Genomic DNA, 13,607 nt, shown 5'->3' on the forward strand with positions numbered 1-13,607 from the left:
TGAGGCCAACAGGTAAAAGACACAGCTTGACACTATTTTCACCACACATGCATGCGTTCCCATGAGATTCACCATGTAATATATACCTCCTAATCTGAGCTGTCAAAGGATTCTGGCTTTAATGTCTTAAATGTAACATTTAAAATGTGAAATGTAATACACTACACACACATGCACACATACATATGTTGGGGTTGGGGAGGCTAGGGATTAAGTTCAAGGCCTCATCCATGTTAAGCATATATTATATAACTCATTTAAACCCCTGGCTAAAAAAAGTAATTTTTAAAAGATAGTGTTAAAAGGTCCTTACGAGAAATGTGGGACAAGGGGGAGGGGGATAGGGAGCCAGTAAATCTAGAGGAATCCAAGGGACGTAAAATACTGTATTAGTGAGATTTATTCACTTTCTTCTCATTTTCTTCCTTTTAAAAAAGTTTACGTGTCCGTGTGTGCATCTGTGTAGGAGATGTGCACATTCGAGTGAGCACAGCTGCTCAAAGAGGCCAGAAGAGGTGTCAGGAGCCCTGGAACTACAGGCCTACAGGAATTGGGGACCCACCCGCTATGGGTATGGGTCCTCTAGAAGAACACAGGTACTTTTAGCTGCTGAGCCATCTCTCTTGCCCTAGATTTACTCAGTTTCAAGGCAGGGGGAACATTCTGAGAAGGTCACACATGGAACAGACAATATCCCCCACCCTTAACTTCTTGGAAATTGTCCTTTAGATTCTGAACTGCAGTATGCACTCAACACTGAAAAAGAGTTATTTGGGGTTTTGAAATTGATACCAAAAATGAATGTCCTTTAGTAGCTGAACCAGCTTCCACCAAGCCTCTTACAAAGACACTTGGGAGATGGCAGATGACATTTAAAATCTGCTTCCTCAGAAAAGTCCCACTCAAGACTAACTGCCAAGAACTTGCAACTCAAACTTCCTTAAGGCCAGACATCACAACACCCAGATTTCCATTCTGTCTGCAGAAGAAAAGTCAGAATAAACTAAGAGAGTCTTTACCAATACTTATACTGCGAAGTGCGCTATAACTACTTTTAAAATGTCACCAATATTTAAACATAAGATTTTGTTTTGTTTTTAATTCAAGTATTTAAGGTTTTTTTCCTGCACAAATGTATGTGCACCATGTAATTGTCTAGTCCCCATTGGAGGCTAGAAGAGGGTTTGGATTCAACTAGAATTACAGGCAGTACGAAGTGCCAGGTGAGTGCTATGAACCAAACCTGGGTCCTCAGAAAGAGCAGCAAATTCTCTTAACCACCGAGGCAACTTTCAAGTCCCTTAAACATACTTAGTGTCAACACACTAGTTCCCCATTACTTGTGGATCACCTGGAAAGCCACTTGAAAAATGCTTTAAATAAGCTAGTATTAGAGGCCGGAAGATTACCCAGACAACCAAAACGCTAATGAGTGGGGCACTTGACTGCAGCTGTTTAACAAAGGAAATAATGTTAAGGTCATTCTACTGAAGGTTTAAAATCAGCTTTGACATGCTCTTTAGTTTACAAGTTAAAAGATCCTGTTTACCTGCATAGTACGTCTAACACAGCTCCCAGTGAGGAGTGGAAATTTTTTTCCTTGAATTATTAGAAGTAATTGGGAAATATACAGTATGTTATGATTCACCTATAAAGTAATTAGAATCAAAGGAAACTACACACAGGGAGGCAGGCAGAATTTACAGTCAATCACTTGACTCGGACGTTACTAACTACTCAAGCTCAAGAATTTAGAAAGTTGAGAAACTTACTGGCTGCTTCCCAAAACACGGAGTAAAACGATGAACAATAAATTTCTAACCACATCACCCCCCAAAGTCCCCATCCCCTTTAATTCCTCTTAATATTCAAAAGATATTAAAACCTCGTAGACATTAGTCACTTTTTAAATCTTCCTGATTCAAAGACGTCAAGAGAAAATGGAAACCAAGATTCCCAGTTTCTAGGGAAAGTCCTGAGCCCCGCGTTTTCCATTTCCTCTCTGATCTCTCAACCCCTGCACTACATCTGCTGCTTCCCCTTCTCCTTTCTAGTTAAAGCTCAGCTCCCCACTTTCTCCATCAAGTACTCTCCTGTTGTCCTCCGGTCCTCCTGAGTCCTTCTCCCACCTACAATTTTCTTCTGCATTTTCTCTCAGCATCTCTGTTCATACCTTTATAGACAATACCGCTTCATCTCTTGTCTCCTGACCTTTCATTCATTCATTCCCCCTCAATTCCCTGCTGACCGCCTCCTAGTCTCACTTCTCTTGTCTCTGGTGTCTTCTGTCCCCTTACTTCATCTGAAGCCCCTCTTAAGTCCCCAACCCTTCATTTCCCTCTTCACATTTCCTTCCTCTTTCCTGTCTTTCTAATCCATGTTCGTATCCACTCTCCCTTCTTTCTCTCTTTCTGTACTATTTCCTGTGTTCCCCCGACTCTGTCCTTCTGGGACGCCCCCGCCGCCGCCCCGGAGCCCCCTTGTGTCCCCAACACCCCTGGTTTCCAATAGCTCCGGTTCCCTTTCGTCCGTCCGCAGTTCCGCATCCCCACCCGTTCCTCTCAGCCTTGCGGGCTCGCACTGCCCTCTCGACCGCCTCTCGGGGTCCCTTTCTGGGGGCGCCAAGCCCTCGCGTGTCCTCTCCCAGGCCCCCAGGCACCCGCCCCCCGCGTCTCTGCTCCCGTCCCGGGCCGCGACCGCTCCCTCACCGATGGTGGAGATAAAGGTGGTGTTGAAGGCGTCCTCTGAGAAGCGGAACAGGAGGCAGGTCTTGCCAACGCCGGAGTCGCCAATGAGCAGCAGTTTGAACAGATAATCGTACGTCTTCGCCATCTTCTCGCTCCGGCCCTCTCTGACCGCCCAGAGCAAGGAGGCGGTGGAAAGCGGCGCAGAGGGGGGGCCTCTGCCAAGGGGGAGCCTCTGCCGAGGGGGGGCGTGTCCGCCGAGCCACCCGCGCCCCGCCCCGCCTCTCGCCCCGCCCCCTTGAGGCGACAGGCTCGCCCTTCCTTGCCCCAGCCAATCTGCCCGCGCTTTGTCATCACCCTCCGCGCCGCGCGGCTTTATGGGATTTGTAGTAAGCTGGGAGAACCACGGATGTGCCTGGACCAAACTGTCCGAACTGTCTCCCCGCCCTCCACTCCCTCCGTAACAAATCTGAGTGATGTGGGGTGGTGCGATAGGAGTTTTCACCCTTACAGGGAAAAGAAGCTCCGTTTCAAACTCTTCTTGTCTTGCCACGGGAACTTGACTTTGATGTTTCTTTGTTTGTGAGCATCTTTCAAATCCAAGACCTCGGAATCTAAGTCCCACAGTTTGCTCATCTACTCGCCTGAACCCAGAGCAAGCAAGCTTTCTTTGGAGATGCAATGGCTCGCTAAATCTGCGGATTATCTGCAGGGTATTACCCGGCTTCTCCAGTTCCTGCTCATTTCCTAGGCCCCCTCCCACAGCCCTTCAATCATAGAGCTCAAGGAGTAATTTCATTCCCACTCGTGTCTTCTGAAGTACAGGCCACAGCCAAATGCGATGATGATTTTAGAGGCTCTGCTTCATAGCGCCTCTCTTTCCGCAGGAGGATGGATTCTTTTTTTAAAAAAAGAACGGGAAAGAGAATGTGGGAAGGCTTGTGCTAACATACAGCTTATAAAATAGAGTCTCCTGAGACGGGAACTTTGGCCATAGAAACGTAGATTTAGTATTTGGATTTAGTCTTGGCTAAACCACTTCACAGCTGTGTGAAGTCTCACAGGCTTAACACGTCTCAGTTTTCTTAAGACGAATTGTAAAACAAACTACTTCATAGGTTGTAGTAAAAATTAAACACTGAGTGTGAAAGCACTTTGAAACTCGGTAAGGTGTTGTAAGGTGTTGTGAAGTGTAGGTGTTAGTCGTGTTTAAATTTATCACTCCTCAGGAGGCTTTCAATTAATTGGTGGCAAAAAGGGAGGGAGGAAATCGCACTTTGATGTATTCAATTCAAGCCTCCGTTATGTATTACCCTAGACTAATTCTTTATTGTTCAGTGCTCTTTTATCTGAAGTGGCAGAAACACAGCCAGATCAAGCTCCTGTGTGAGAAGGGTTTACCGTTCAGATCATGTCGAAGGAATGGCTACGGGACCAGGAGCTTCGTCTTGTCAGAAGTCTCTGTCTCATCTCTGCTTCATTTTCAGTTTTGACTTAAAATATGTTAAGTATTAACAGCCACAACACACACACACACAACAAAAGTTCTTTGGACTCCTCAGTTTTTAAGAGGATTACAGGGGCTCTGCCTGACACCAAACTATCTAAAAATCTCTAAGACTGAACTTACCCTAGAGACAAGGAAATACCTTCTAGAAGAAATTATTACAGGAAACAGTGGAGTTAACCATTCGAATAAGAAGAAAACACTGGACAGTTAATTGAACACATTGACAGACTCTTTTAAGATGTATGTTGGATGCCCATAACTTCAAGTACAATATCAGTGATGTTGCTCATCTAATTCTATTGTAGCAGAAAATGCAGTTGGTCCTAATATTGACATCACTTTCAGTGTGGAGAGGATGAAAGGCATCATTAGCTCACACTTACTGATCACACAATACCCAGAGGGCAGCAGCTGCTTCTGCTAACTTAATAGCTAATGTCTAGAGTGAGCCTTAGGTCGAAGCTGAGGCGGGACTTAGCTCCCTTTGGAGAAGGAACCCCTGCTTTCTGACATACATCAAGCTTTTTTGCCCGAGCCAAGTTCTGAAGCATGCCTCTGAGCAGGGCTTCACCGAGGGTCTGAACAATTGTCGGTGGTTCAGCTCCACTCCTCGGTCCTCATTCATGGACTAGAAGGAAGTCTTCCAAGTCCACTGGAGTCTTCCTAACTTCTCTATTTTTTACATTTAAATTATGTTTTATTTTTATTACATGTATGTATGTGATGGGGGTGGGATTTGTGTCATGGCATGTGTGTAGAGATCAGAGGAAAATATTATATAGTTAGGTTCTTTCATGTTTAATAGATTTGGGGGATCAAACTCTGGTCATCAGACTTGCATGTTAAATCACCTCATTGGCCCTCATCTTGAAATACTTTGGAGGGAGGAATGCTGGAGAGATGGCTCAGTGGTTAAAGTTACGTTTCGCTAGCTGCTCTAAGAGGACCTTGGTTGGGTTCCCAGCAACCATGTGATGGCTCACAACCACCCATATAACTCCAGTCCCAAGAGACCTGATGCCCTCTTCTGGCCCCTTCGGGCATTGCTCACATGTGGGGTAGTATAGAGACAGGTAACACATATGGTATACATGTAGCCAAAACACCCATACATAAAGTTTTTTTTTTTTTAAGAAAATAACTTTTGGTTCTACTATTCCAACTATTACCTTTTAGTATATGTAAAAATGGACATACTTATACCGTAAATAACTAAGTTCAGAAAAGAAATGCAAGTTGGGAAATTTAAAGTCCCTAAATTTCCTTAGGGAAATTTTGTTAATTAATGGAATTTTAAAAAATTCTGTCATATTTTCAGTTCCTCAGTTTTTTTCTGCTACCACCTATGTGCACTGGGACTTTTTAATCCTACATTTGTATACCAATGGTGAACTATTGGGGAATTTTGATATATTGACATTTTTAAAAATCAGATTTTCCTTTCATTATACATTATAAAGCCTCAGATTTTATACACTGGTATATTAAAGACAAAATTTATAGTGATAGTAAGTGGGTAACAGTGCTTCAAGCCATTTGCTCAAAGGTTTTATTGAGAATGTATTTGCAGATGAGGGGGCAGCAGGCAACAGATTCCTCGTTGATGTCAGTTTTCAATTGGATGAGACTCTTCTTAAATGTCACATTACAACGGCCCAAGGAAGACAGTCAAACCCATGCTTTTTGCCGTCTGCTCAAACACATCGCTGTAAAGGGTATGGACCAGCTCGGTCAACTTATTAAGAAAATGTTGGTTAAAGATTTTTGTACTGTAAATATTGTAGATGAGAACTGAATGAAGACATCCTAGGAGTTTGCCCTGTGTAGATTTCAGGACCTGAACAATCTCTCTTCCTATCTCTAAGAAGCTCTTCTTCCCCTACTGGTGACTGAGTCATGCTATAATCATAATACTGAAAGGGATCGTGTTTGAGGATGGTTTTGATGAGAGTTTGTTTTCTGGACTCTCTTGTTCCTGGCTGGATGGCTGTGCTCATGAAAGAAGCAAGGTTGACATGTTTTACACATTTGAGGATATTACTATCTCCTGTACTAGTTATTCTTGGGATAGCAAGGCTTCCCCACCAAAAACAACCATGATATTCTTGACAGACACTGTATCCTCTATGCAAAATTTCAGCCTCAGTCAAGAATTTGTTTTGCAATGTGTTCATTGTGTATGTATGCGCACATGTTTGTGTGTATGTTGGGGGCACTGCATGCTACAGTAGGCATGTGGAGATCAGATGACAACCTCAGGTATCAGTCCTTGTCTTCTATCTTGTTTGTGGCAGGGTCTCTTATGTTCACCTCTGCATAGGCCAGATGAGCTGACATGAGCTTCTAGGGATCCTTGTGTCTCTACTTTGTCATAGGTGCACACTGGGATTACAGGCGAATCAATACTGCCTCCCACTTCATGTGGGTTCTGGAAATGCAGACTCTAGCCTTCACACTTGCCTGCCTTGTGTCTTATCCACTCAGCCATCTCCTCAGCCCAAGAATTTTGATGTGTTGATCCATTACACTTGACTTTGAGAAATGTTTTCTTAAGAGAAACTACATGTGGGGTGAGACCTGTAATTGACAAAGTAGAAATTGGCCACTATGGGATTTTCTTTCTCCCCTTCTACAAGAACACAGTTGCTTATAGGAACCTGGATATTCAGGGCAAGAAGCCTCTGAGCCATGAGATGGCATCCTCCATGTTGATGCTTCCAGACAGCTACTCTTGGGTACTGGCCTTCTGCCTTTGTTTGAGCACAGCTGTCCTGGTGGCCTACAAAGATGTCCTTCATAGTCACTGTCCTCTTTGGTGACTCAGCAGTGATGTAAGTCCTCTCTGCTTAATGGAATAATTTGTATACTTCTTTGTCTTCTCCCTTCAATCTTGGAGCTCTTCGAGGAAAGAGACTTCTTGTATCCCCAGGATACCCTGCTGGACTCTGTACATAGTAGGAACCTGGATAAGCTGTTGAATGAATGAATCAACCAGGATAGCTAACTTTAAACAAAAGGATGTTGGGGAGAATTGGGGTTTTATTGGCTCAAGTCCTCCATCCTTTGGGCCTCATCAGTATCTCTCCATTTATACTCTCCTATATTTGTTACTCGTTCTGTAATTACACTACTCATTGTTGTGTTTAAGAAACCAGTCCAATTATATGTTCTTTTTCTACTCCGTCAGGATCCTTACAAATACCAATTCCTTTATCACCGGTGTATCATCTAAAAACACTCCATTTGTTTAGTGATGTACTGCTGGTGTAATTCTATAATTATCCTCATCAGAGAGGGACAAGCTGTACTCTTCCACCCACTGATATTTCCTGAGCAATCACCAGGTTAATAATGTCTACTCAAACAAATATTCATTAGGCTTACATTATAAAGCTGGCAAGCTGGCTCAGCAAGGCCACCGGAGGTCACAGAAAAATCTGTCTTGTGGGAGCTGGCCTCAGTTTGCTCTCAGCTAGTTGAGGGGTAAGCGAACAATGAAAAGCTGAGCAACAAGTGTGAGCAGACATTTTGCTGGCACACCCTAGGTAAGCCAAGGGACTATTTTGATTGATTGGTTGGTTTTAATTTCCATCAAATGCTTCTGTTCTCATTGGCTGGGTGTCTATTTCTTAATATCTGAGCATTCATGCTGATTGTTCAGTCTTCTGTCTTGATTGTCCAAATATTAACGCCAAATCACAGTGCGATTTAAATAATGTCACTTGATGCAATATTAATAAAGTCAGATACAAGAACTGACAAATGAACCTACTGATTCTGTTTGCTAATAAGTCTACAAAACCAGCCTCCTGTAACAAAGCCAGTGTAGAAGGGTTGGGTGGATACCATGCATCTCTCAGTGCCAGGCTGGTGGTCATAACTGAGGGATGCTTGCTGTGAAAGGGGCCCCTAGAACACTGGCAAAGGCCAATGACCAGCTAAAGGCAAAACTTTTCTTGGAGGCTAATGGCAGAGCCTTAGACACCTACAACAGAGAAATCATCCAGGTTGCAATAATCTAGGTGGCTCTTTCTGGATAGAATCTAGCTCTCAGAAAGGGGAGGCATGGCTTATCATGCCAAAAGCTTGGGCCTCAGCTCTCTACTCCAAGAGAGACTTGAAGAAATCCATTCTAATTCCTATTAAGTTATTCCTTTTTTGATAAAAAGGTTTCTAACAATAAAATGTTAGGAAGTTTCATTCCTTTAATTAACTAAGTATTGCTACATTATAGGATTTTGTGTCAAAAAAGTACAACTTGCAGGAGCCCTGTTCTCTACTTCCACGATTCGGTGCAAGGTTCTAACTCAGACTGTTCCACTCCTGTGACAGGCACTTTTACCTGCTGGGCCATCCTGCTGGCCCCTTGTTATTTTTTTCTCCTTGCAGTGATAGGGATTAAATCCAAGGCTTCTTGCTTACTGCACAAGTGTTCTACCACTGGTCTGTTCTACCCCAGCCTGAGAAAGTCATTTGAGCCAACTTTGAATGGACTTTGATCCAATAGCAAAGCAGAGCTGTGTACACAAACAGGTAGTGAGATACTACAGTGGCGAATAAAAGAGCATTTTAGGCTTGAGTCAGATATAGATCTGGCAACAGGAGATGCTTAATCCAGCAGCTCAGATCACATGCCTGGGTCCTGGCCCCTCCCTCTCAGTTTCATAATGCTTCTTCAAAGTAGTACTTATTTCAAACAGCCACATCGCATGTGGTTACAACATGTCTGCCTGAAACTTCTGGTCTCTCAGCTTCCATATTAAAACAGATAAGAAAATAAAGAACCCTCTTCCCAAAGAGTTGAATTCATGCTCTGAAATTGAGTTCTTCAAGGATCGATTACCCTTCCCTAAAACAATCAAGGACCCAAGAGAAGAGCCTAAGTCGACTGGCTGAAGCTACTTGAACTGAGAGTGGGGTCAGTCTTAACCCTACACACATAATTCTGTGAGACAGAAATAAGCCCAGAGAGGACACATGTGAACATTGGCACATGTACTTTTGCTGGACATGCTGGGACATTTGTGTCTAGTTCTGCCAAGCAGTGGGAGCACAAGGCTGAACTCAGGAACATTCCTGCATGTCATTCTCTTAAGCAGAAGGACTGATTTTAAACTGTAAAAAAACAAAGCAAAACATGGCCTATCTGAGGAGAGGGGTATGGCCCAAAGCCAGGGTAACCCAAACCATTGGACAGCCAAGCCCTATGGTACCCTGCTTCAGCAGACAACTAAGGTTAAGATTAGGTTAAGTACTGCCAGGCTCTGACCATGTCTGTCTTGAGGGTCTGTCGTTGGGTGGCCTAGCTTCTGTCCACAACAACCACAACAGCTTTTACCTCCATTGCCTCATCTATCAGAGGACGTGGGGCGGAGGGGTGTTATCCCTTCCCATCGGCTCAATGATTTCTGCTCTGAAACTAAGGTTCTTATAACAGGTAACCTTAGGGCTGAAGGCCTGGTCCTAAAGACACTGTTCCCCTGGGCCACTCAAACACCCTGATTGAATCAATTTAGCTCAGAGGTCTTCTGGGTCCACAGCAGGCCATAGTGCCAGGAAAGTGGCTCATCATACCTAGTTCCTGCTTGTAAGTAATGTTATTTACTTATGACTCAGTTATCAGAACACTTCTCTCTTTCCACACAGTTCCAGTGCTTTCTGAGATGACAGTAGCTTGTTAGCCTATTAAAGATCTATTGACTGCTAAACTATAGGGTTAAAGAGAACAATTAAATTCTGGTGCTGGAAAGATGGCTCAGCCATTAAAAGAGCACTTGCTACTCCTTCAGGGGACCTAAATTCAGTTTCCAACCCATGCCGGATGACTCACACTGCCTAAAACTTCAGCTCCAAGGGGTCCTTTTCATCTGGCTACTGTGGTAAACTTTACACATGTGGCAGGCACGAAGACATGGTCTGTCTGTTTCTCACTTAAATTTTGCTTGTATTTTGAGTCAAATATAATCAAATTTCTGCCTCCAGTTTAACTCAGTATGGATAATGGTTTCCTGAAAAGAAAAAAGAAAAAGCTTTTCTCCCACTAATTAAATAATAGCAAGGACTTATAATAAGAGAACATATTGGATTATTCCAGAATCTATGATAAAATGTCCTCTCTTTTTCTGAAATTCTTTGCCCTCCCTGTCTGGAGACAGCTGAAAAGTTAATGTAAAAATCGAGCCAAATTCTTTTACAATTAGAAAAAGAATGAACGTGACTGAATAGACTGTATGAGAAATAAAGGGAAACAGGTATTTCTTTGGCACCATCAGGAACACTCAGGTGTAAAAACACTCACTGCTAATAAAACCCCAATCACATCGTGATTTCCACCTATTATGTTCTGTAAACCCAGTAGCTATATGACCTAATTAGGCCTGTTTAGGGGATTATCACATCTTATTCCACAGCGACTAGCTTAATATTCATTGAGGCTTTTACGAAACAGAGAGGTTTCCATATGTCTCCAGAGCAAAACATTTGTGTGTGCCATCTGCTACTCAAGAGTGGTTTTGGAGAAAAAGCATGCAAATTTCCTGGTTCTTTAATTACTTTGGGAGTAGGCTACACTATAGTTGTGAGTGCAGAGAGATCACCGTTATCTCCTTAGTCAACCCCAAGAAAATAACATGAGAAGAAACAGAAGCCTAAAACTGTGTGTGTGTGTGTGTGTGTGTGTGTGTATACATGTTCATGCATGGACTGTGTTTGTGTGTGTATAGTGAGTGTGTCATGTATGGGCCGTGTGTGTGTGTGCATGCACACACACACATGAATGTGGAAACCAGAGGTAGGTGTCAGGTGTTTCTCTTAGTTACCTTCCATCTTATTTTTTTGAGACAGGGTCTCTCAACATGGCTGGAACTCATCTATTAGACTAAGCTAGCTGGCAGGAAGGCCCAAGGATCTCACTTCCATTGTGCCTAGTGTTTTACGTGGGTCCTGGGCATCAAACTCTTATCCTCATATTTGAATGGCAAGAACTTTATCGGCTGAGCCTTCTTCCCAGGTCCTGTGTCCTTTTAACTTGAGGCAAAGATCACGTGAAATGATGTGCAAGGTTTTTTCAAGCTGTAGTAAAGAAGATGCTATCTGAGGCTTGGAGAGACGCCTCAGAGGCTGAGGTACCTCCTGCACAAGCATGAAGAAATGGACCTGAGTTTGGAACACCAACACTCATGTAAAAGCTAGGCATAAAATCCATGTGCAGGCAGCATGTGTTTATAGTGTAGCATCGGGGATGAGGGCCTAGTTGGGGTGGAGGCCTGGAGAGCTCTCTGGAGCTCACTGGCCAGCCTGTTTAGACCAATCAGAGAATCCCAGGTTCACTGAGGTGGAAAACAATAAAGGAGGACATCCAATATTAACCTATGGCTCCCATACATGTGTGCATGCACATGTATACACACGGATGACGAACAAAATCCAAACACACACACATACATATACACCTACACACATACTATCTTTGGTACTGGATCCGTCCTAGTTTGATTTTTTTGTAGTAAAACACTAACTAAAAGCAGCTTGGGGAAAAAAAGGGTTTATTTAGCTCACACTTCCGCATCACAGTCGGTTAATGGGAAGCCCCGGCAATAACTCAAGGCGGAAACCTAGAGGCAGGATCAGAAAGCAGAGCCCCTGGTGGAACCTGCTTCCTGCCTCTCAGCCTGTTTGCTTTACCACTGTGGACCACCTGTCCTCCCACATCAATCACTAAGCAAGAAAACACCCCACAGACATCCCAGAGGCAGCTGGGATATCTGAGGCATTCTGTCCTCTCATTAGCTTCGTGGACTGTGGATAGCTGTTCAATAATACTCCCATTAGTTAAAAACGAGATACCTCTGAGCGCATCTTTAAGGGAGTTATTGACTGGATACGTTGTGGTGGGAGAGTACATCCTTACTATGGGTAAAACCATTTCATAAACCCGGATTCCAGATCTGTGGGGGGAGGGGGAGGGCGGAGGATGGGGCAAAGTGTTTCCTCACTATGGATACAATGTGACCAGCTGCCCCCCCCCGACCCCCGCCAAGCCTTCCTAACCTGACAGACTGTTCCTTGAGGATGGGAACCAAAGCAAACCCTTCTTTGGGTAGCAATTGCCAGGCAAGAACGACAAAATCTGAAATCCCAGTGGCTGAGCTGTCTTCAGGTCTCAGTTCCTGCTGCCCTTGCCGGTTCCTGATGAGCATTTTCCCTAGATGCAGCTGTCAGGATACGGAAGGTGAGACGCTAACAAGTGGCCAGGTGTGGTCGCTGACTGAGACTCCTGGGGGCCACTTGTCCTCAGGGGACCACTCATCTCTCAGCCTTCTGCTTCCGATATAATCATACCCTTTTATTGCAATGTTTCTCGAAGTGTGACTCAGCAGATGTTAGCCTGTGATAAGAGAAAGGGTTTTGTGGCGAGCGCCTTTGAGAGATGGAGCTGTGCAGACACTGCTCAGTCAGACCAGACTCCCAGAGCCTTTACTACACTGAGGTTCCTGGAGACTGTCCACGGCAGGGTGTGGCACACTGTGCCTTTTAGATCACTTGGGATCTGTGTTCTACAGAATGTAGGTTGGGAAACTGGTTTCATCTAAACCCTTCATTTGAGATGCCAAGATACCAGACTGTGAAGTCCTAATGTCAAAAATAAAAATCACGATGTTTACAGGAAACTATCCAGAAGGTGGGCAGAAACCCTGACTGAAGACTCAGAACATGGGCTCCCAACTCTTGGGTTCTGCTTAGTCCCAAGGTGGTACCGCCTGCTGTCATCTCTACCACCAGCACATCCACAGAGACGTCAGCCGAGGGCCTGAGGTCCCCAGCTACTAAACTAATGAAAATCAGCATATAAAGAAGCATGTTTACCCAAAATTCCAACAGTGAAAGGAAAAAAAAAAACCCTCAACTCTCTTTTAGAGGCTGACGTTGTCTGCCTTCCTGAGTCACTCTTTACCTTACATTCTGGTGAAGGGTCTCCCCCTGGACCACGGGGCTCACCTATGGGCTTGACTAGCTATCAGCTTTCCCTGAAGATGGAGTTTCCACTTCCTGGTCACTGTTTTAGGCGAGCCACTGCACCCATATGACACTTACATGTGTGTTGGGAGCTGAGTTCCAGGCCTCGGGATTGGGGGAGCCATCTCTAAGCTCCTAACCTCGACTCCCAGTGAGCACTGTATGCAGTTTTAGAAACAAGACTAAATGTCGTGTAGTTAAGGTCTTTCTGCTTTTTTTCCTCCCTTCCTGTTATTCTGTCTTTTGGTTGAGTTATAAGTTATGTCCCATCATACCCAGGCTAATTTCCTATATTGGCATTTAAAGTGCCATAAAATGGTCTGCCTGATGAAATATTATTAGAGATGAATTATTTAAATCTCTTGAGCGGGTGAATTAGATTCAAATTGCATCTTAAA

At 44.0% G+C, this 13,607-nt stretch overlaps 1 protein-coding gene across 1 annotated transcript in view; it reads right to left on the minus strand.

Moving 5' to 3' along the window:
- The window catches only part of RAB8B (RAB8B, member RAS oncogene family), a 67,193-nt gene extending 64,355 nt beyond the window's left edge, over positions 1 to 2,838 (minus strand). Inside the window, exon 1 of the mRNA XM_080934141.1 lies at positions 2,709 to 2,838. Coding sequence (XP_080790267.1) covers positions 2,709 to 2,832 — 124 coding nt within the window. The 5' untranslated portion in view covers positions 2,833 to 2,838. The remainder of the gene's footprint in view (positions 1 to 2,708) is intronic.
- Positions 2,839 to 13,607: the final 10,769 nt, after the last annotated feature.

Source organism: Micromys minutus (assembly GCF_963924665.1).
Source record: "Micromys minutus genome assembly, chromosome: 21".
NCBI classification, from domain to species: domain Eukaryota; kingdom Metazoa; phylum Chordata; class Mammalia; order Rodentia; family Muridae; genus Micromys; species Micromys minutus.